The sequence below is a fragment of the Phalacrocorax carbo genome, chromosome 1, assembly GCF_963921805.1.
Source record: "Phalacrocorax carbo chromosome 1, bPhaCar2.1, whole genome shotgun sequence".
In the NCBI taxonomy this organism is placed as follows: domain Eukaryota; kingdom Metazoa; phylum Chordata; class Aves; order Suliformes; family Phalacrocoracidae; genus Phalacrocorax; species Phalacrocorax carbo.
The window spans coordinates 205687142-205710067 of NC_087513.1; the positions used below are offsets into that span (position 1 = coordinate 205687142).

Here is a 22926-nt window from a genome sequence, read left to right on the forward strand (position 1 = left end):
CACTGACATTTCATGAACAGCAGAGAAAGGACCAAATGCAAAAAAACAAAACTGGCTCCAAGTTAATGATTTATACTGTTTTCTCAGGGCCTGTTTGCCAAGCAGCTGGTGTTTTGTGCCAATTGCTGTTACAGAAGAGCTTTCTTTGATAGGTATCGTGAATGGACACTACACGGTTTATCTTAAAACTAAATCCCTCCCCGCGGCTTATATGGGCTGGCAGGGGATGAGGGAAAGAAAAAGTTGGGCTTTGCTGGTTTGTTTTTTTTAATGCAGGACTACGAAAGTGCATTTGGGGGAGCCTGCATTATCTGTGCAAAAACACAACAGATGAGTTCTATTAATGGATGTAACATGTGGCTGGGTTCAAACTAGCGTTGTCTTTCGAATATAGAAGTCAAAGCCAATTTATTGAAACATATTTTTCTTTTCAAAATATTTTAAGAAAGACAAAAAAAGTTTGCGCAACAACTTGGCAAGCAGATCTGTTGAGAGGAGGTATTTTCTATCTTGCAGCTAACATAAGGGCTGAAAAATGTGGCAGTACCGAGCAATCCTGGATTCCTTCTGGAACTGAAAGAAAGTGTGCAGGATATAATTGTGTAAGAGCCCAATAAATTCTGAAGGGTGGGTTTGTAACACTGCCTTGGGGGCTGCAGGTGGCTCCAGAAGAATGTCATGGTTTTTATTTCAGTAACAGACGTCAAATACTTTATCTAGCTAGCTACGCACTCGTGTGGCCACAGAATTATTTTAAAATAGAAATACCCATGACAATCATTGTGTTTCTTCCATGCCAGATGGTAGAAAGATAAGTTGGATTAGTTTGGGGTGGGGGGGAAGGGGGTGTGTGAGTGCAAAAGCAAAGGCACAGAAATGAGCTTTCCTGGAGTTTGCAAAGTGATGAGTATCAGTGCTCCGCGGCCTTCAGGGCATGAATAGGCTATGCCTGGCCTGTTCTTGCTTCACTGCTGGTCAGTCTGTATTTCTCTGGATGCCAGTGGAGGCAATGGCCATGGAGTAAAGCTTTACTTAGGTAGTAGACCAGACCTTGGGACTACACCTTGGTATTGAGAGAACCGCTGTAGAACAGGGAGCATCAGACTGCAGCTGTCAGGGATTCCTGTGTTGTGGAGCAAATACACAGCTATATTATGGTTATACAGAATTAAGTGGTTTGGTTCCTATGGTGAACTGCATCAAAGTGGAGTCAGAAAACTGATGTTTCTCATGACTCAGTGACCTCTCCAGTGTCTCCTATTTTCTTTGCAGCTGGGCAGCTAAGGAATACCTGACTATCAAGTGATCCAATGTAGGCTAAATATTTTTGTGGGGTAACACATTTTTTGTGTGTGGACTGAGAAAACTATTCTTACATTTGGTAAAGGTCCAAGTACTAAACAGTAGGGGAGCAAGTAGACAGAAAACATATTGTTGCCAAGGGAAACCATGGGTAAAAGAAAATGAGCAGCATATTGTCATCCCATGTTCATACTCATCCTGTATGTGCATGGTCTGAGTCCCCAAGTACCTTCCCCATTGCCGCCTGAGATGACTTTTTGCCATTCCTTCCTCATGAAGCTGCACATGGGGAAGAGGAAGTGGAGCTAGATCCATCCCTCGGGAGACCCTAAAACCCTCTTTAAAGTCCTGTCCAGTTACACAGTTACACATTTGTTTTACCAAGGAAGCTGATAAACTTTAAGCTTAATTAATCCTGCCACTAACAGGAGACAATTAGGAGACAATCCCCCTCTTGTCAGGGAGGTGACGGGACGAATGAAAGCAGCACCACTCACCCCACTGCGAAGTAACAACTTACCGCTTCTGTATTTTCTAAGAATAGATGCCACTTCTAGCAATGAGTCTGTAACTTCTCCCTGCTGCTTGCCAGATGGTAGGAACCAGCAGACGCCGAGTTTGTTCCCTTGTGGTCAAACAAACTGCCGTATGGCCCGATGCAAGTTTCCTGAGAGATCCCCAGGACGGCTCCGTTACTTCTGTTAACGTTTCCCAAGCTCCTGGTACAACATTGAGGTTTTCCACTGGAACCACCTGGCACGTTTTCAGAGTCTTCCATGAGTGATGAAGTTACTCGATCCCCTTCTTATTTTGTCAAAGCCTTTGTATCTGTCGCTTGTCCTGAGAGTCTGTGGGCTGCGCCCTATACTTGAGCTAATTGCATAAAAAGGATTATTTCCTTTTCTTGATGCTTGTTATTATTTTCATCCTTCACGAGCCATTTCTTCTGTTTCAGGATCAACACTCTGTGGTAGGCCAGGGAGCTGGCCCCACTCCAAGCTCCAGTTCTTGCTCAAATCCAAACACTGGAAGTGGTTACATGAACTCATCCCAGCAATCAATGTTGAATCAGCAACTGATGGAAAAGAAACAGGCTTTGCAACGGCAAATGATGGAGCAAAAACAACTCCTTCTACAGCAGCAGATGTTGGCAGAAGCCGTAAGTTTTCCAATTCCTTATTTTACATGGAAAAGATTGTCATAGAAACAATAGAAAAGAAAGCTAAGATGGCGGGAGAAAGTCCCCAAAACTTTGAGGTCATTTTGGCAATGCCTAGAGCTTCTAGTGTGTGCATCATATTTTTCAGCACTTTGCTAAGCCCTTTTGAAACCCTCTTCAGTTTATATGAAACAACTCAAGTATCTGAGCTACTGTGGTTTTGTTACGAGAACAGGCTCAGCATATGCTTAATTTGAGGCATATGAATATTGTCAGTGGTTTTCTTTGCAAGACAAGCTAAGGTGCACTGCTACGCTGCTTCAACCACAGATGAAAGTTGACTTCCAGGCTCTGCAACCTAGGCAGCGTGGTATAAAGTGACCTGTGTATACAAGGATCAGGTACATCGATGTTAGTGTTCAACACAAGTTTGTGTGCTTGGCTGGGATCATATGTGAGTCCTCCTTTCTCTGTTTTTCTTTTTGCATTTCCAGATATTTGTAGCCAGTTCTTCTCTCTCCTTTGGTATCTGAAGTCCAGTTGGGAGTTTCTGGTCATTTTATGAGGCATGGGGGATATTTGTGGCCTTGTTGGGAGTGAGAAATACTAGAATCCACTGGTTTTGTTCCACTAAACTGGCATTGCTGCTGATGCTTCACGGAGTCAGCTGAAGGTGCTTCATGGCCCATCACCCATGGCCAGTGCAATGAGGGGGAGTCCCAGCTGCCCGGAGCAGTAGCACATGCCCTCTGCATCCTCATATGCACTGTCCCTTGGTGGCCCTGCTCGCCAAAGCACAGAGAAAAGTCCTAGAAAAGGAGCTGAGCTTGGCATGTCCATGGGTGGGGCCTGTGCCTTATTTACCTCAATGTGCATCTCTCAGCCTAGAGAGCAGACCCATTCATGCCAGTCTGATATTTTGAATTCAAAACTTTATTTTCTCTATAAAGATGTAGACTTAGAAATACTGACACATTTAGTGAATGCCATTCAGTAATTAAAGAACAACACAGAAGTGGAAAAGCATTCAAGTTTTTGTGGGGGTGTTTAAAAAAAAAGTTAAGTTTTTTTATAGAGAATATCTTTTTGTTTACAAATTTATTTCCATTCCAAAAATACAATTAGAAAACTTGAGTTTGAAATTAAGGATTTCATTTGTCCTGTGAGGGAAACCTTTGCTGGGTTTTTAATTTATGCAGAAGAAAACTTAAGTTGCAAGTCAGCTCAAAACACTGTAGTTTTCTGTCAGAATTTTTAGCAGAACAGAAAGTTAATTGCTCCTGTAGCTTTTCTTAAAAATAAGTAAAATAAAGATCAAAATCACTCTACAGAATGCATTTTTTGATCAGCTTGTGTTTGCTTTTGTATCGTGTTCATAGAAATACACACAAAGCTTGCCTACAGTTTTTACATGTATTGCAAGGATTTCATGGGAGATAACTGGACTTTCTTCTCCACAAGGGTTCAGGTCAAGCAGTATGTTAAAACAAGTGGTATAAATCTTAATCAGACCCCTCATTCCCAGACTACATTATGGAAATGCCTAAATACCACAAGAAAGGCTCTTCTCCCAGTGTTTTAATGTGTTCCTGGCAGGAAAAAAAAAACCAGATTTTTCACAAGAAGGTCTGTTTGCATGCTGTTTTCAGGCAAAAGATCGCCAAATTACTCTGTTGGACATCCAACACCAGCCAAGGCCTGACTTTTTTCACACCAAGAAGCCAGTTTGCCATTCTAGCAGCTGAGCACAAAACCCAGGCATGTTGCAGAGAAGGGGCAAAGCCTGCCCAGCAGCTGCCCACTAAGCATGAATCCAGAAGGCACATGTGCCCCAGCAATGACTTACCAGGGACTGAGGTGGTCAAACCCCCATTTTCCTGCCATGAGGCCATGTATCCTGAGAAGTCGTTGCTCATGGGCAGGTAGTAGCACTTTGGAGGCATCAAGTCACAGTGATGCTGATGAGAAATTTGGCATTGACTGGTGCCTGTGCTTTCCAGATCTTTATGAACACAGGGCAGGTAGTCAGATTTCAGTTTAAGGACTTGTATTTCTATCTTCCCTTCACCAGATTTGTGTCCCTGCAGGCCCAAAATATAAAAATCTCCCCCACTAACTGGCTTTTTCTGCAATCTTTCCCCGCTGTCCTTCCCCCAGTGCTTGCACTCCAGTGTAAGAGGAATGACAGCATCACGTACATGTATGGGGAAGCACAGGGGAATGGTGGGTGGCATGAAAACCAACTAGCCCATCCCAGCACCATCCTTGCTAAACCCTGGCCATGTATCCTGCTGGCATCCCTGCTGAGGAGAAGCACCAGGGAGGACAAAGCAATGAGTTTTCCTGATTTCTGTGGGAGCTCCTCCAGGGCAGGAGGAAGGACAGAGTGCGGGATGGGCACAGCTGGGGTTGGGCATGAGAAGCTGAAATGCCTTTTGCCAGCTGTGCACACTGAGAGGCCAACATGGGTGAAATGGGTTGGTGAACAGGGCCAAGGGGCAGGTGTGGACCATGCAGGTCTGGACCCTTGTTGGTCCCCAGCTGCATCCCAGCTGTGTGTTTGGCTTAGACCTGGGTGTTTGGTCTGCCTCTGTGCTTTCTCTGAAAGCAAATCCAGCTGCACAGACAGGGAGGGAGCCATAAGGAATTGTCAAGTCCCTCTGTCTGACAAGCATGGTGAGAAAGATGGTGCAGATGTTGGAGGACAATTTGTACTTCAGTACAGACGTGGCCAATATTTGCAGAGGCTAAGCAACTCTCAGTGATTTTAAGGAAAGTTAGACCAGACTTAAACACAATACAACCAGCAGAAAGGTTTCCATACAGCCTTCAGTGGGTGATGGCACAGGTTCACAGCTGCCTCTCCTGTTGACCAGACAGGGTGAAAGGAAGCAACACTTCAGCTTTGTTCATACTGAGAAAAGAAAGGTAAGGAAAACACAGAGCCATGAAAGCATCAAGAAAAAACAAATTAATATATTTCTACTCTAATTCTCTAGGAGAAAGTCACTCCACAAGATCAGCTTAACAGACACTTGACACGACCACCACCAGATTATAAAGACCAAAGAAGGAACGTGGTCAACATGCAACAAGCAAACCAATATCCTGGTAAGTGCCCAAGTGCTACATGAGACCTTCCTTCCTTCCAGCTGGAAGACTATCCAGAAGAGCCATGCATGCACTGATAACAAGCGGCTGATTTTATGGGTATCCATTTATATCACCACAGAGGCAGTGAGTGGTGGCTGCTGCTCTCCAGTACTATTTACCTTACTGCCCACCACCACTGAGAAGTGCTGATATATGATCTGGAGAACCAGCTGATGGTTCATCCAGGCTGGTGTTGCATGTCTCAGGCACAGAGAAGGAGGTGGCACTCCCATTAGCACTGCCTGAGGGAGTGCACCCAAACAGCTGACACAAGTGTCCTCTTGACTATGCAACTTCACTCTATCCAGATGCTTCTCTCATGTGTCTTGCTTCAGAGACTGAGATGAGGACCATCCATCCCTTTGAATGGCAGCTCATGTACAGTGTGAGGACCCTCATATTGATTTTTAAGTGTCTTGTATGACACCATGACAGGCAACCTGAGCAATCATCTGAACTTTTGGTAATACACCATGGTCATGGCCTCAGTGCTGCTCTACAAGCAGCATTTCAACAGATCAAACAGTCGGGTGAAAGCCCCTGCTTTCAGCCAGAACTGCCCAGGGCAGAAAACGCCCAACACTTCAGGGCTAGTCCTTGGTTTCAGCTCTTGAGCCCTCACCTTTTTGGAGAGTCTAGTTTTGGGACCTCAGGGCTGCCTGTTTGGCTTTTCATGCTGCTCACCTTGCTGGAGCCTCCTCTGAGAGCACAGAGTAAGGAAGAGGTGCTGGGGAGAGAGAGGAGGTAGGGGGGAAATGCAGCAGATGGGATCAAAGGATTTTCTTTAAACTGCAAAGCATCTGTGCATTTAAGTATAAAAAGGATCTTTTACCTTCTAGTAAGTATATCTTTGTATACAACACACTGAGGAAAAAAAAATACTTTTTGGTTTGTTTGTTCTTCCATAACTGTTAGTCCTGCAGATTCAGCCAGGGATCTGAGTCTTTCCTTCCTAACTGACTTTGTAGCAAAACTTTTTCAGCTTCTATTTTGCTTTTAACTAGTTCCCAAGCGCAGCTCACTCACATGCCACCCCCCTGCTGAACCTTCTGGCCATGGCACCAACAGCCCAGCTACACATGGAAAGGCTGGGCTGGGCTGCTTCAGCAATGTTCATGCACTCCTTTGCTTTGTTTACAAGTTCTAGCAGTGACCTGCTGTGGTCTGGAAACGGCCGCTTTCTAATGGGTCTAAGTGTTTATCATCCTCAGTACATTTGCACAAGCATCAGTGATGCCAGCGTGATGACCCATGCTGAGGGCAATGCCACAGGGCAGAGAGCGCCCTGCTTGCTGGCTTGGTACCTCCTGTGCTTGTAAAACAAATGCATTGGCAACCCCAGCAGTTTGCTGGGGAATCCTGTGATTTGATGCGTTTTTTAAAGGCTCATTCCTGCAATCAAATTATTAACTGAGATTCTTGGCTTTTACTTAAAAGCAATCAATTCCTAGCCCATGAGAGAAAATGGAAATGACTGCAGCCGCATCTGTGAAAGGCTCCAAAATAAGTAGATCACTATTGTTATGTGGCTCTTCGTGTTCTTAATCTGATGGACTTGTTGCCAGTCTCATGGCATTTGGAGTCCCATCTCCTGGGTTTGAAACATGTGGGATTGGCAGCACTTGTCCATTCAAATCTCAAGTCCCTGCTGAGTGAGCCCAGAGAGGAGCAGCTTTTCAGGCGAGCCTGGGAGAAAGGGCTGTGCTGGAGCTTGCAGCAAAGCTACCAGATGGAGCAATTAGGAAACTCTTGCATAAGGGAGTAACAACAGGGAATCTGTTCCCTATTTCTGGGAATAGCTTTGCTCAGGTCAGAGAAGAAGAGACAAAAAGTGAAATAAAATAACATAGGGGCTTGGAGAGCTCAGTTAAGCATTTTATTCCTCTATGCTTTTCCCCATAGCGCCACGTCACGGCAAGAAATCCCCAAGACAAGAGCAGGTGAATCGGGCAGTGAAGGTGTTTCTCTGAATTGCCATAGCCTGGGGTGCCCAGCTGCTGTACATAGTGCTGCCAGGGCAGACATTTCTTCCCATCTGGAAGAAATCAGAATGGAAAATATTCATGTTAAAAATAAAAGGATAAAAATAGCAATACAAAGAAAGAGGAAGCTTCATCTTTTGCACAAGTACAACCCATGTCCTGACCACTTTTGCTCTTTAAAGAGCGTGGCATTTGCAGGAGCAGTGCGACGGTAGCCCTTGCGGCTGCTCAACAGCTGGCAGGGCCACTCCGAGAGGGGCTTCATCCCAGCGGCAAACAAAGTGACTCCACAAACTTGTAGGTCAGCTGAAAGGAGAGAACCAGCTCTCCCCAGATGGCTGTGCCAGGTCCACCAATTTCTGTACTATGCCTCCTCTTTAGTATCAGGGCAAGGGAGCAAACAATCAGAGCCTCCATCTCTACCACCCCTGTGAAAAGATGTTACAGTATTTCCAAAAATCAGTGAGCAATGCACAACCCACTAGCAAAGCCAAGGATGGGCTAATTGTGAGGTTGCCTGCGGAGCACTGATTTTCTCCTCTTTGTTTCCAGAGCTAAGTTCAGTTAGGGGGCTCCCTGGGAGGACATGGAGGAGAATCTGACTGTCCATATGGGGGTAAAACCAGGTGGATTCTTCACAGCATCTCCTGTCCCTGGGACTGCCCAGCTTGGGAACTGAATTTAGGTACTTAAGTTAGGACAACATAATTGTTAGGACAATTAGATTCTCTGTAGTCAAGTGTGTCCTGCTTAGAGCCGGTTTGTGGAAAAGCCTGCCTTCCAGGATAAGGTGAGCTTCTTAATTTAGGTATCTATGTTTATATTGATTTGGAACAAGCAACTCTGGTTTGTGGAGTCACACTCAGTGTAATAATGATTTGGGAAGAGATTATTTTTAAGTACTTGAGGGAAAAAAGAATCATTTGCATCCATTACCAAATGGAAATAGCATATGTATAAAAATAATGCAGAAAAGGCAGAAATATATGATAATTTTTTCTCCAGTTCCAGTCTGAGGAAACTGAACATCATTATGGTGAAATTTCAACAGGGACAGTATATTAAACAGCTGTTCCTAAACATAGACTTTTTAAATATGCATGTGCATGATTTGTCTTCAGGAGTTTTAAAAGAGTTGGCTGAATGGTTCTCCAAATTCTTAATGTCACTTTTTATTTAGTCTTGAAACTCCATGGAAGACTGCTAATGCCATGACAAAAATTAAAAGATTAAGTAGGTAATTGCAGCCCTAGTGACCTAACGCAGAGCTCAGCAAAAAGACTGGGGAGCTGATACAGCCTGAGTAATAAAGAATTTAGGAAGGGGATATAATTAATGTCAGGCAACATGGGCTGGTGTAAAATATTCTTTTCAAACTAGCATGGTATTTTTTCAGTGAAACCACAACTTTGGTTGATAAAGGTAATAGTTGTTCAAGTAACATCCTTTAAAGCATCTGACTTTGTGCTGCCTGTCTTGGTTAAGAAACCACAGTGATATAAAATTACATAGCACATAAGGAAATGGCTGATAGATCTCCAGATATCACTGTAAACAGGCTGTGTGATTACAATCGAAAGGACAAACACAGTCTGAGATGATGCTGAACAAGAAAAAAAGAGCTTACTTTACATCCATGTTGGAGATGTGCAAGAGCTATTACTGTGACCAGCTGTAATGCACAGCCTTGAAATCAAATGTTGAAAACTGCCAAGTTGTGAAAAGAGCTTAGAAGGACTGAAGGACTCAAAAACATGCCACGCTGAGACTGGTGTATTTGGAGAATGCTGTAGGCATGATCACAGTCTTGAAGCACCTGTGCAGTAAGAAAGAATTGATGATGGAACAACTAAGAAAATTAATGACACAGACCAATATACAACAAGATTTGATGACAAAGTCATAGTTACTCAAATTCAGTCTGGTTTTGTTGTATGTACGAAGGATCAAACCAAGGCATGACCAACAAATTGCTACTAGTTGCTACCTATGAAATAGCAAAGCTGTGGGGCTGTATATTCCTCTATTCCTTCTCTGGGAGAGGCTCAGGGAAGTTCCAAAATGTGGTAGTACCTTGGTAGCAAGCCCATTCAATGGCTTTTTTCACACTTTGAAAGCCACCCAAAGTCATATGAGAATTTAGCTTGTACTGTGCCATGTGGCAAAGATTTCCTCATCTGACCCATAGGCTGTGTGAAGAAGCATCTCCTTTCCTTTGCCTTGACCCTGACTCCTAGCTGCACTTCTTGTAGGGCTTGTACTGGAAGCGACAGTAGCAAAGGGAATTAAGCTGTGGAGCAGCTGATTGTGTGCAGAGGAGGGTTCTCCACACTGCCATCCACACTGGCTGTGTTTAGAAAACATTTGGTCTTTTTCAACCAATCTCTCAGGGATTAGTTCAGACCCTTGCACTGCATAAGCAATCAGCCTACATTGCATAAATAACTTATTGTGGCCTCAAAATAGAGACTATGCAGCTGCAAATCTGCCACAGAAGTGACCTTGTGTTGAGGTCTGGAGGCTGAAGAGAAGCCTCTCTTCTTGTGATTCATTGGCAGATGTCAGGTTCAGGAAAATCCTTCACTGGGCAGAATTAGCCACACATGGTAGATTTGTGCCAACTCATAACTTGTAGGTTTGTGATGCACAAAAGGTGATGGTCATGTGCAGCAAATGCCTGCACATCAGGTATCCTGTAGTTCCCTCATGGGCAAGTCAGCTTCTGCAGGTGCAAATGGCCACAGCCTAGCTGGGAACAGAGCTTAGAAGGGGCGCGTGGTTGGCACTCGCCAGGCACAGCACAGAGCTGTGTCCTCGTGCCTGCTCGGCCACCACGCGGGAGGACAAGCAGGTCACAGCCTGGGCTGAGCTGCTGTCCCAGCACTTGGCTGGGAGGGAGGCTCTAAGTGCTGCAAATGTGTGGGATGCAGTCTTGACTCCTGCTATCATCTGGGACAGGCATTTCCAGAAGAGATAGATCCCACTGTCGCAGATGCCTAAGAAAGGTGTAAAAGGGGCCTGATGATGGTGCCTGTCACTCCCCATTGTCTCTAGAGGGAGCCAGGATGAGCCTGTAAGGAAGAAAGGGTCTTGATCTCCTCTGCCTCTGCTCACTTAAACAGGCTTTGTCCTGTCCAGTGTGTCTAGTGCTTCTGTAAAAAAAAAGCATAGAAGTCTTCTCTCCTACCCAGCTCTTCTGTCTGTCCTTCTCTGCTCCAATACTTCTCCTACAATGAGCACCAATTCTGGCTTATCTGATGTCCTCTGAAGGGATGGAAAGACCACCAATAGCTTCATATAGACCAAACCACCCTTTAGATGATAGGCATTTTTAATGGCTTGAGCAAGTTCATGCAAGTCCTCTTAAGAGCAAAGTATCTTGTTCAAGAAAGTCTGCTGCTAGAAAACTGGATGTTTAACCTCTTGGTATTTTAATGACACCACACATTGATGCACTCAAGTTTGTTTTAACACTTTTGTTTTTACCTTTCCAGGTGGTTCGCCAGCTGTGAGTATGAGTTCCAACAGTATGTCCTTACCCAACCCAATTTCAACTCATAGCATCATGCCCCAGAGCTCCAGCCTCATGTCCACCCCCGCTGGGACTCGAATGCCTTCTGTTCCTGCCGCTCGGAGTATGGGCTGCTATGGGAACCTTCCTTGCAACCAACCAAGTGCATACAATGTGACTTCAGGAATGAACCAAATGCAGCCACACAGAAACCAAAATCAAGTCCTGCCCAGTCAGAATAACCCCATGATATCTCGACCCCAAACCATGACGCAGGGAAACAACGTAGCAGCTTTTGGGGCGGGGTCAGTGGTCAACTCACAGCAAGTAAGGCCAAGCTTGAACCATGGAGCCACAGGTATCCCCGTGCAAAGGCCAGCCAACGTGATGATCACAGCTACTGCCACTGCCCAGAACTGGGCCCCGCAAGAAGCTGCAGTGAAGCAGCAGGATGCACTGAAGCCCGCAGGGGTCCGCTTCCCCACCGGCACTCCATATCCTAACCAGTCTTTGCAACGCAATGTAGGCAACCAGCATTTTCCTCAGCGTGCATTGGCACCTCCTAATCAGTTAACAGCAGGAGTCCAAATGAGGCCTCCTCTAAACCAAATGCACCAGACTCTAAATGGACAATCTGCTGGCTCACTACGAGGTCTCAGCATAAGACCTAACCAGCTGAGAGGACAGACTATGCCTACCTTAAATCAGCCAGGAACAAGTATGACACCTCCATCATCTCTGCCATCAACCAGTTTCACACCTACCAACCAAAACTCTCGGGCTTACCAAGGAAGTGACCATGGTAATGACCTAGCGTTTGACTTTCTGAACCAGCAAGGTGACAGTATAGGACCTGCACTCAACAGTGACTCAGACTTTATAGATTCTTTACTGAAAACAGAACCTGGTAACGACGACTGGATGAAAGACATCAACCTCGATGAAATTTTGGGGAACCACTCATAAGTGGTAGTACTAAGGGTGAACCAGATGAAGAGGCAGTAAGGACATTAGCTTTCTCTTTAGATGCCAACAACCTGCTTTATTAATTTACACTCCAGTAACTGGGCTGTCCTTTAAAATACCATGTAGGGCAACTGCCCTGTTTGAAGAGTTGCTCTAGGAACAAAACTGAAGTCTCCCCGATGAAATTATAACATAAGTGATATCCATGCCTGCCACAAAAGAGTGAGAACACGTGAAGGGTCTGTTCCCCACACCAGTGCCCAGAGCATTGCAAACCCATCAGTTCTTCTCACAGGGGCTGTGTGGAATAACATGTTTAGCTTCCCACCCATGGAAGCACCAGACAGAGGCATGGGTTGTGGAACATCGTTTCTACGAGTGTGAGTGAGAGCCCAAGCAGCCTGGAGCTCTTCAGTCATCGTGTTTGCAGCCCTTAACTTCCTCGGGACTACTCAGCCCTGACAGCATCAGGCCCTGTGTAAATCTCATTGCGTTGCAAAAACTGTTTACTTCTACACAGTACAAACTCACATTTGCTTTTCCGATCATTTTGGTTTAAACTCTGTATGTTTTGTAGCACACAAAAGGGTAAGTGGTCTCGTCCAAGGGAAGAAGGAAACAGATCATCCAGTGCATTACTCAGCGTGCTCTAGCAATCGCTTTCTCCCTTTCATCAGTGCTTGCAGCGAGTATCAGAGGAGGCTACTGTCCTGCCAGCGGCACAATCCTTTTGAGCACTGAGGGAAACATGAGATGAACTACACCAAAGCTCAGGATCCTGACTTTGCCACCTTGCCCTACGCCAGGGACTCCAGTGACTTAATGGACAACTTAAGTGAGAAGGGCGTTCATGATGTGACCCTCATCGACTGCTTTCCCAGTCCGTCTTAGAGGAGGGCAAATGCGTGAAGTGGCCCAGCTAAGCCACTATCCTCATTTCCATCTTAACCCACAGTGAGTGTCAGGTAGTTCAGCCCGGTCCTCTTCTGTCAAACAGGTTCACCCAGGAGAAATGCCAGCATCTCTGTCTGGGGAGAGGCTACCGTTTTGATTGTGCAACAGTTTGGCTCCATCTCACTTTCCCTATGGAAGCCATATGGGGGGAGTTGAAGGAGGTGAAATGACGGCCAAAGTCCCCACAGCTTCTGTCAGGCAGAATATGAGGGGCTCTGCCCCTGAAACTAGCATGCAGATCATTTATAACCACCTGGGTTACTCACAGTAGGAGGCTCCACTCAGCCACATCTGTGTTTGTAAATGAAACAGTTTTGGGGAATATTACTGGGCACTGGACTCAATCATCTGTTCTTGGTTTGGGGATGGCCCAGCTGACATTGCCCAGAGCAATTTCTGTGCATCACTAGGGGAGTTAACCTGGAGCAAGGACCATTCCCATAGACAGTTTGCAGCCACCTTGCCTTGGAGGCTAACACAGCAGAGCAGTAAGGACACACGTTCCACACTGCTTGACCAAAGTGCCAGGAAATTGTCTCGGCTGTGTTGAATTTTCTCCTATAGCCTTGGTCAGTCAGGGCATCAGAAGGAGGTACTATGTCACTATAAAGCAGATCCACAGTGAGTCAGACAGGAGGATTCATAGATGGGAACAGGTCTTGCAATTCAAATGAAAATGCTGTTCTTTAAAATGATGTGGTGTGACGTGTTTCACAGCCTCCCCTGAATCAGCTAAAACTAGATGTGGCAAAAGAATACAATGCCTACATTCACATGCCTCGGTGCCAAGAGGCATTGCTCTGTCCCATGCAAGGGCTTTATTCATCCTTGTTAGTGGCAGTGGGATGAGTAGGCTACTTGACAATAGCCTCTGCACTTATCTGACCTATTTCTCAAGAAAGGTTTTAATAAGGCTTTTCCAGTTACTTCACCCTGTCATTCCACGTGGGCACAATTTTTCATGAAGTTTCAAGAAGCATCATCACACAAATGAGCGCCAGCATCTCCAGGAAAGGTGTAACGTGGGCATTTAGCTAGATATGCCAGTTGAGGTGGGCTGGTCCATGATGCTGGTCATTCCCAGACATCATTTTCATAAGAGGGATGAGAAAGCCTGCTGAAGAGTCCCTTCGGCTGCCCCAGCCAGTGATCATTTCACACCCTGCTTTGTGTAACGTCATGGCACAGCTGTCCAGAAAGGTCTCTCCTCTCCCCGGTTTTGTCTGGGGTGCATGTGGTCCCTTTGATATGCCAGTATGATTTTTCCAAGTCTTTAAAGAGCTTTTCAGCCCAGGTCACTGGCACCCCACCTAAGTTTGGGGAGATATAGATGCAGTCTAACAAATGAGTCCCCTATAAATTGTACAAAACTAGACTGACATAGTAGCTACTTGAGTGTAAAGTGGAGGGAAGATTGGCTCATCTGTCTCACACACAGGCATACACCCCGTCCGCGAGCAGGTCAGCAGTGGCTGCCGAAGCTCTGGTAGGAACGGATGACTGCGTTGCCACTAAGGCCAGGCTGAGTTAGTATCATCATGAGCAATGGGCACTGAAGTCTGGTAACTTCAACTACCCTCACATACTATTAAAAAAGCCACACTGGTTTGTATGTTATGGCCAGATTGTTTTCCAGATCCTCAAATGATGTAAAAAAAATTGTTCAGCTGAGGAGCTGGTCCCAAGACTTCAGGATATCATCTGGTGGTGGATTTAATGCTGAACTTTGTCCTGTTGGCCTCAGCCTGGAGTGGAGAAGACACTGGGCTGTGAGTGCCATCCCCGGGATCACAATTTCATCCTGTCGTAACAAAGGTAGAGGTGGTTTGCAGTCCTGTAAAAATACACCTGATGCATTTGAAATGTGAGCTTGTGAAAGACTCTTGCAGCCAAAACTTGAATCCAATACCGTTTCTTCAGAACACTCGTATCTGAACGGAGCTAGTGTCTTTTTCTCTTTCTTTGCAATGGCTAAATGCACTACCCTTATAGTCTATTTTTCATCATTGACCGGGCACTCTTCACAGTATTGGGTTGTAAATATAAAGAATTATTTGTTTTGTAAACTTTTGTAAAAAAAAAAAAAAGACCAAAAAGTAATAATATTTTGGTAGGAATAATAAAAATCATATTATTTGGGTTATATTTATACATATGTGAAATAAATATACTATCAAAAAGTTGTATTTTATACAAAAAGTCAACGGTTACCTTTTGTATTCTATATACAAAGTTTTGTATGATATGATTGTTTATTTTTATCTGCAGACTTCAACTTTGCATTTTGGGGGAGGGCAGAATGGGATCATGGTTAAACAGCTGGGTCTGACCCCAAGCTCACTGAAACCAATGGAGTCTTTCCATTGCCTTCACAGGGCTTTGAATCAAGCCTTTAAATCACCTTCAGATATGTTTGACATCTGAAGCTGTCTGGAAACCTCAACATGAAAACATTCCAGGTTTCAAATTTTTTCCCTGAAAAAGGCTTTTATTATTATTATTGTTATTGTTATTATAATTGTATCTCTTGGGAGGCAGGTGGGACCTATGTAACTGTCATGTCCTTGTTGCATGTATGTCTGCTTTATATTTTCCCCATATTATAAACCAGTGTTTCTCTATACAGACTGAAAGGAAAAGTTGCTGTACAGAAATGTTTGTGTTTATGCATTTTTACATGTGGCTGTATATACCTCCTAGTACTATGCAGTGACACTTATTTGACTCCATTTATTTTTCACCTAAACATGAATAGTATGTTTTTCAGTAGCTATCAAAACTCTGCCAAGTAAATCAATCAAAATTATCCCAAGTGTCTCTTTTCTTAATATGAATTTTGTAATGAATGTCTGTTTAGTCAACTGCTCATTCATCTGAGTAAATTAAAATTACAGTGATATTTTAGGAGGGGGTGAGAAAAATGTGCATCTGACAGCTTCTGGGAGCTCAGTCTGCCTCTTTGCAAGAGAGCTGCAATGTTTTCCTACTGACTGAAGACATGGTTTCATTACCAGCAAGGGTTAACAAATAACACATGGTATTTTAGCTCCTGGTGGATGGGTTGGTGTAGTCTTGCAGCACAGCAATTTGCTCTGGGACCTGCTGAAGTTACAGCAGAGAGCTGGGTACCCCAAGAGCTAGGTACCCCAAGAGGGCTGGCCAGGTCCCCAAGCCCATGCCCTGCCCTGGATCATGCCCTGGTGCTTCCTGCCCCTCTCCCCACTAGCAGACACCCCTAATGAGATGCCAGAAATCAGGCAACAGGCTGCTTCTCCTTCCCTCCCTGCCTGTCTCACATGCCTCATTTTAGCCTAAAGAAAATCCAGCATGTACCAGATCACATTGGGTTGTGGATTGTTTCACACAAGTATTCATCCCTGCCAGGCTATTTTTAGCAGGCCAGCCCCAAGGAAGTGAAGTCCCCTTCCTCGAGAGGCTTTCCTCATTAGCTGGGCTCCATCTCCAAGTGGGTGGCTCTTCCCACCCCATGAACTGAGTGTCAAGGGGTGGCAGAGGGGACACTTCAGAGGGACAAATGTCAGCACAGCGCTGCCCATGCTCAAAGGTTGTGCTGTGCTATTTTCAGATGTAGCAAACAAAAAAGGCCTCCCCACACCTTAACTGCTTCACTGCTGTTGGTGATGGTCAGAGACTGCCATAAAGCACATCCACCCTTTTAGTACCCCTCTGCTCACCTTCCCCCATGGGGTAAGTGGGGTGACACCTTCCTTGGCTGCCCCCCGTGACCCCAGCTCTTCTGGGTGCTGACCTCCCACTTTTTTGCCAGTGCTGCTCAGTCCCTCCATTATATCTGACTCCCACCCCTAAATGGCTCCTGTGTCCTTCCCTGGCATCAGGGGGCTGCACAGGGAGGGACAGGGGAGGGATGTTGGCACATGCCCTGTGCCCCACCGCTCCAGCTGTGCCTGCCCTCCCTGTCCGGGCTGGAGATGCTGAAGCAAGGAGGTGCCCAGGAGATGCGTGGCTCTCCTTGCTTTAGCATCCCCAGCTCAGGTGGCAGATGGAGCTCCCCTTGCACTCGAGGGTGGGGAATAGAGCACAGTCTCACTCATCTGAGAGCACATCTGGAATCGGTCAAGAAACTCATGCCCTAAAGGTGCCTCTTTGTCTATCCCAGCTGTAAAGGCAGAAGACAGGGCAGGAGGGATGGGGGAGGCTCAGGCAGGGCTGCTGCCCAGCCGAAGAAGCTATGTCTATGTCAGTGAGCTGAAAAACAGCCAGGGTGCCCTCCCAGGCCCTGGAGCACTGTTGTCTGTGCCACCAGGCTGTGAGGGTCCCTAGTAGTGCTTGGGTGCAATGATGGCCCTCCCAAACAAGTCGCACAACCAAGAGCCATTCCCACCTTGGACACAGGATAAGAGGGATAAGAAATAATAATATGGACATGAGTCACCGTGCACCACGTGGCCTCTGTGCCAGAAAATGTCCCCAGGCCTGTCTCCTGTGCCCAGGGACATGCAGACAGTGAGACCCCATGGAGGGGGTGGGAGACACGGGTGGCAGGGGATACTTTCCCTGCCTGGCCAGACGCAGCACAGCAAGAACTGCACCAGATCCAGGGGGGGCTGACCTTCCCCATTGCATCCAAATCACTTGGGGGGAAGCACTACCAGCTCAGACAGGCAGCACAGCCAAGAGCGCTGCTCCCTCCCATGGCAGCACAGCGGTCCAGCAGCTGCAGGAACCAGGGGTGACACGGAGAGAATCCTGCCACAATAAAAGCTTAGAGCATGGTAAAAGCTTACATCACCCTAATTTTTAAATTAGGCATTCTGGGTCATGCAGACCACTTTGACAGCCCCCCTTTAATAGGGTTCCAAATCATATCCCAAGCATCCATTTAAAAAAAGTTATATATTTAATTTTTTCCTTCTAGCTCACAAAATTATTACAAATTAGCTCAGCCACAAGTTATTGTCTTGCTGGAGGACTCACAGGATGAAATCCCAATTCATAAGCTATAGAACAGGTCAGGCAAGCTGATAAAAGCAGCCTGTTTAGGACTTCAAAAACCTAGGATTAAGAAAAAAAAAGATACCCAACCCCAAACTAGCATTTGCCAATCTTGCATTTTCATTATAAGGAACTCCTATAAAAGAGTTGTAGCTGAATGGTTGTCTTTTCTGTAATGATTCAGCCTCTTCTGTGCTGAAGAGCAAGCACCCAGCAAGCGACTGCAGCTCCTGGAGAACGTGTTGGTGTTTGTGTCGCTGCTGCCTGGCTATCAAGGTTAGATGAGTCGGTGTCTCCCGGAGCAGCATGGCTAAATCTCCACTGGCTGCGCTGGCATATGCCTGGTGTGCAGCCCTCACTCCTCAGACACATCATGCACATTCCTGTGCATGGCTTAATACAACAAAGCTGCTCTATCTACATTTTTTGGAGGGCTGCCTGCAATGTTTTCTCTCTGGCTGAGTGGTCTCCCTTGTTCTACAGGACACAGTTGCTCAGTTTTATCCTCATGCCCAGGAACATTGGGAAAACCCTGTGGTGATGTTAAGCTTTTGAGTGAAATGCTGAGTGTAGGTGCATCCATGCAGCTCATGTTCAAGTTAACACCTCCAAAGGCAAAATCTATCCATCAGTATCAATTTGACATGAAAGGAAAGGTTCCTGGTCATTGTGACCGTCAATGAACATCATGTAAAGGCAGAATTTGCCCTTGTCACTGTTATGTTGGAGTGACATGGGGAAAATAAAACCAGGGAATGAATTCAAATTGCTTGTTGGGCTGACCTGGTCTTTAAGTACAACAGGGAAGTTCAACTCTAGAGGCCTAAAAAAATGTTAAAAATTAAATTAGTGCCCGAAGAGCACGGGCTCCAGGGTACCAGCTGACTGAGAAAGCCATATTAGAAATTATTGTCCTATCATTTGAGGATTTGACTTGGAAAGCTCCTTCTTATAGAATTAGACCATAGGGTTAGTTCCATAAACTGATCATACATGTCAGTCAGGTTAATATATGAGTGTAATTCATATATGAATGTAATTTCCATCAATGAAAGACATCTAACTTTCTCTAGGAAAGGCATATCTGGGAACTCAGCAAGTTGTCTGTGTCTCTTAAAATTTATTTCAGAAGGAATTTGGTAAATTTTCCAAAAGTGTAATTTTTAAAATTGAATTCCTTTTTCTCTTAAGGATCATGCTTTTTATCCATGTTACTTGTCCTTCAGCAAGACTTCTAGCTGGCATAATGTAATTCACAATAACTCTATGAGTAACTGAACCCTACACCAGATTAAAACTGGTGTAAAGAAACCTGTTGTACACTCTCACCTGTGGTTTCCTTAGTGCGAACATGTTAGCCTTGGTCTGTTGGATAACCAGGCTCACAGGATGTCTACAGCAGAGGGAGGAACTCCATGTGTGTTCCCAAAAGGCTGATCAAAGATGCCAGGCGATGTGGTATCTCCATTCACATGTAGGCAGCAAGTTAACTGCATTAGTACAGCTAAAATCAGAATTTCATGCATAACACTCCCTCAAAACCAAGCTCTCCCTTCATTTAAGAAACAAATCCACTAATCAGATGAGTTTCCCCATATTTACATTACATCATTGTATTATAACGTGCCACAACGGTCTTGTTTAATTGTGTGGATCTTACTATAGTAAAGCCATTGTATGCTAATCTTATTCATTAACTTTCCCTCCAACCCCAAAGACTTAGTCTAGTCTGTTTTACAATATAATCTGCTAGCTTCTTACAGACAAATACCAACAGACCATCTGTTTATCCTGGGGAGTTTAAAACCTTCTCATAGAAAATGTCTGGAGTGTTTTAGAGGTTTACAAAGAGAAGGTTTCAAATGCCAAAAAGACAGTGCCTTTTAAAGAAGTCAGTAATTAAAAAACAGAAAAAAAACATCCTGAAGAACATTTCATTACTTAGAAACATTGAATATAGTATTTCTGAAGTGACTCAAGTGCACAAAACAGCACAAAACCCCAGAAACATTATTTTGTTACATAGGTGTCTTTAAGCCCCAGTAGTGGCCTATTTTGGTTTTCATTTTAATTTTTTTTTAATCAACATGTGTCCTTTTTATAGACTATGCTGTGCCTCCAAAGTCTCCTGCTATTAGATCAGTTTTAGCTTTCAGCAAGCAAGAGTGTGCAATAAAGAAAAATCTCCCAATGGCCACCAACACCGCAACACGGTGCAGCTGTGCATTTGGATGGCAGATTAGCTCCAGAAATGCTACTTTATATTAAACTATCTAAGCTTCTATCAGAGAATGCTTACACCAGGCTTTTACAGCCTTTGATAAAAGGCAAGATTTTAAAAAAGGAGCCCGAAGTCTGGCTCCCATGACCACACTGATCAAAACAGTGATGACTGGCCCTCAGATTTAGCCCCACAGTAGCTTGCAGAATAGGGGCATCTTGGTAATATGAGGGACTCCAGGAAGGAACAAGCAATGCAAATGACCAGAAATCTAGGAAATATATAGAAAAGAGCTAAGGTTGTTCAGCCTAAAGCAGAAGTTTGAATAGTGATAGGACAGAGTCTTTGAATGGATAAATCATTGCTGCCAGGGGAAAAGATTATGTATTTCCATATTGATTTGTACAGGCCAAGAAATCACAGGTTCAGAATAGATGCCAGGGGGAAGTTTTTAACAGGAAGGTTAATATGAGAATGGACTGTCTGAGGAGGGAATGGGGTCTGAAGGTCCTTGGGACCTTGTTAGGCACCTGTCAGAAATTATACTGGTATGGTTTATCTGCCTTTAGGCAGTGGAATAGACTAAATATATTCATGGGTCCTCACAGAAAGACAGAAGAATTATAGAAAACAAGCAGAAAGTGTTCATGTTGAGGAAGAAAAGGAAAAAAAAATCGGTAAAGAGTTTTGCGGGGCTTAAATCAATGAACACTCACTAATTCATATGAACATCACCCACCCCCACCCACCGATCTTGTAATGCAGCTACTTGAATCGTTCTCTGCACCCACACAATAAAAACACAGCAGGAGGCTTGAGAGTTGAGTTTGTCCCAACTGGCCTGCCTGCCCCTCAAGTCTTTTTCCTGGGGGATGAAGTTAAGGAAATCTTCCATCTGAGCCCCCTTTCCTGAAGAAGTAGGTTTTGATTTTATGCTTGCTCTTTTGTGTAAAAGTTACCAAGGCAGGCTGGCTAATCGCTAGAATGATCAGAAGGTCCCAGAAATACCCAAACCCAGCCCGGAGCATGTCTAAGTTGATGTCTTTGTTCACTTCACAAAACCAAACAGGAGTAGCTTGTGTGAGGATTAGATATCTGCAATTCAATCCAGATGATTGCTTTATTGTGGAAAAACATCCCTCTCTGTACCACCCAGACAGACAGCCACCACGGGATGAAGTATCGCAGGCTCCTGTTCTGCCCCAGTGGAAGCTGCAGGCTCTGAAGGCAGAGTTAGAAGATGACATGCAGCTGCTACAGGAGACGGGCTTAAAAGCGTGTGAACACCATGTGCTTGTAAGGATATTTAAAGGATTAGAGGAGAATTAAATGTTTGTCTGTCTTTGTTGTTCAGCACAGCTTTAAAGCTGGAAGATGATACTAAAGAAGATATTTCCCTTTTTAAATACCGGAAGGGCACTCCTAAAACAATAGCTGGAAAATGCAGGCATGACCTAAAAGCCTTATACACAAAGATGCTGGATGATTCTTATCAGATGGGTGAAGAACATGGTATTCTGCAGTATAAAAAGGTGATATGAAGTTCCCAGTTTAAAACACTAGTGAATAACTCCCCAGCATGGACAAAAAAGCCAGCTCAAAACTCCTCTCCGGGAAACAGAAGGCAGCATCCTGGCTGCTGGTTTCAATTTATCCTGCTCCGCTGGGTTGTGGGTTAATTGGCCAGCAGCAGAGCGACACTTCCCCTGGCCTCTCCCAGGAGCAGTTCTCTTGGGGAGGATGGGGTGGGCAGCCGGGGGTGGTCACCAGTTCTGCTGCTGCTGTGAAATCTGCCTCGTGCCTAGGATCAGAGCTGTTAAGTTCCCAAACAAGGAACTTTCTCCCTAACGTTTTAGGAAAAAGCAAATCTGAGACAGAAACACTGTTGGTGAGATTCTCAGGTCAGCGGGTGTTTTCTGGGGGGAAAGCTTAGTTATGGATTTAAGTAAATTCAGTGCCTTAGCTTGCAAGGGGAGGAATGGAGAGTCTCTAAAGGAAAAGAGACATCTTTCTCAGAGAGGTTATGACATTAAATCAGATTTTTACTGAACTGAGAAACTTGCAGCTCCGGGAATAGGGTTAAAGTGGTCTTAAGATACCTTGGCATGTTCTTCATCCCAAACTATTCTGCATAGGTGACTTTGGGGATATTGGCACACACCCCACAGCGACTGCCCTCTGGACATCAGAGCATTGCCTGGGGCAACCACTCTGCTCTGCGCTGTGGCTGTGCTCTTGCTCAGGGCCTTTCTGTCTCCAGCATCATCTTCTCAAAATACCAGGTTCAGTCCTGAAAGCATCCTTAGAAGGCAGACCGATGGCTTCCTTCGGCATGAGAGAACATCTCTTCTAGCTGCATTTGGGGCTTTTATGGATTCTTCTTCACTGTTCTTCTTCTTTTATTCATTATAGAAGAGGCAGAGCAAAGGTGAAAACCTTGCTCATTATATCTTTCCCCTCTCCTGCTCTACCCTATCTTTCTGGAAGATGTTAGAATCATAGAATAATAGATTCATTAAGGTTGGAAAAGAATGCTAGGATCATCAAGTCCAACCGTCAAACCAACACTACCATGTCTCCTAAACCATGCCCTGAAGTGCCACATCTACACATCTTTTTAACACCTCCAGGGATGGTGACTCCACCACCTCTCTGGGCAGCTTGTTCCAATGCCTGACCGCTCCTTCAGTAACGGAATTCTTCC

General features: G+C 44.9%; 1 protein-coding gene across 1 annotated transcript in view; it reads left to right on the forward strand.

The window, feature by feature from the left end:
- The window catches only part of MAML2 (mastermind like transcriptional coactivator 2), a 217177-nt gene extending 201344 nt beyond the window's left edge, over positions 1-15833 (forward strand). Inside the window, exons 3-5 of the mRNA XM_064441326.1 lie at positions 2258-2461; positions 5461-5572; positions 11091-15833. Of these exons, the coding sequence (XP_064297396.1) occupies positions 2258-2461; positions 5461-5572; positions 11091-12073 (1299 nt within the window). The 3' untranslated portion in view covers positions 12074-15833. The remainder of the gene's footprint in view (positions 1-2257; positions 2462-5460; positions 5573-11090) is intronic.
- The last annotated feature ends 7093 nt before the right edge of the window (positions 15834-22926 follow it).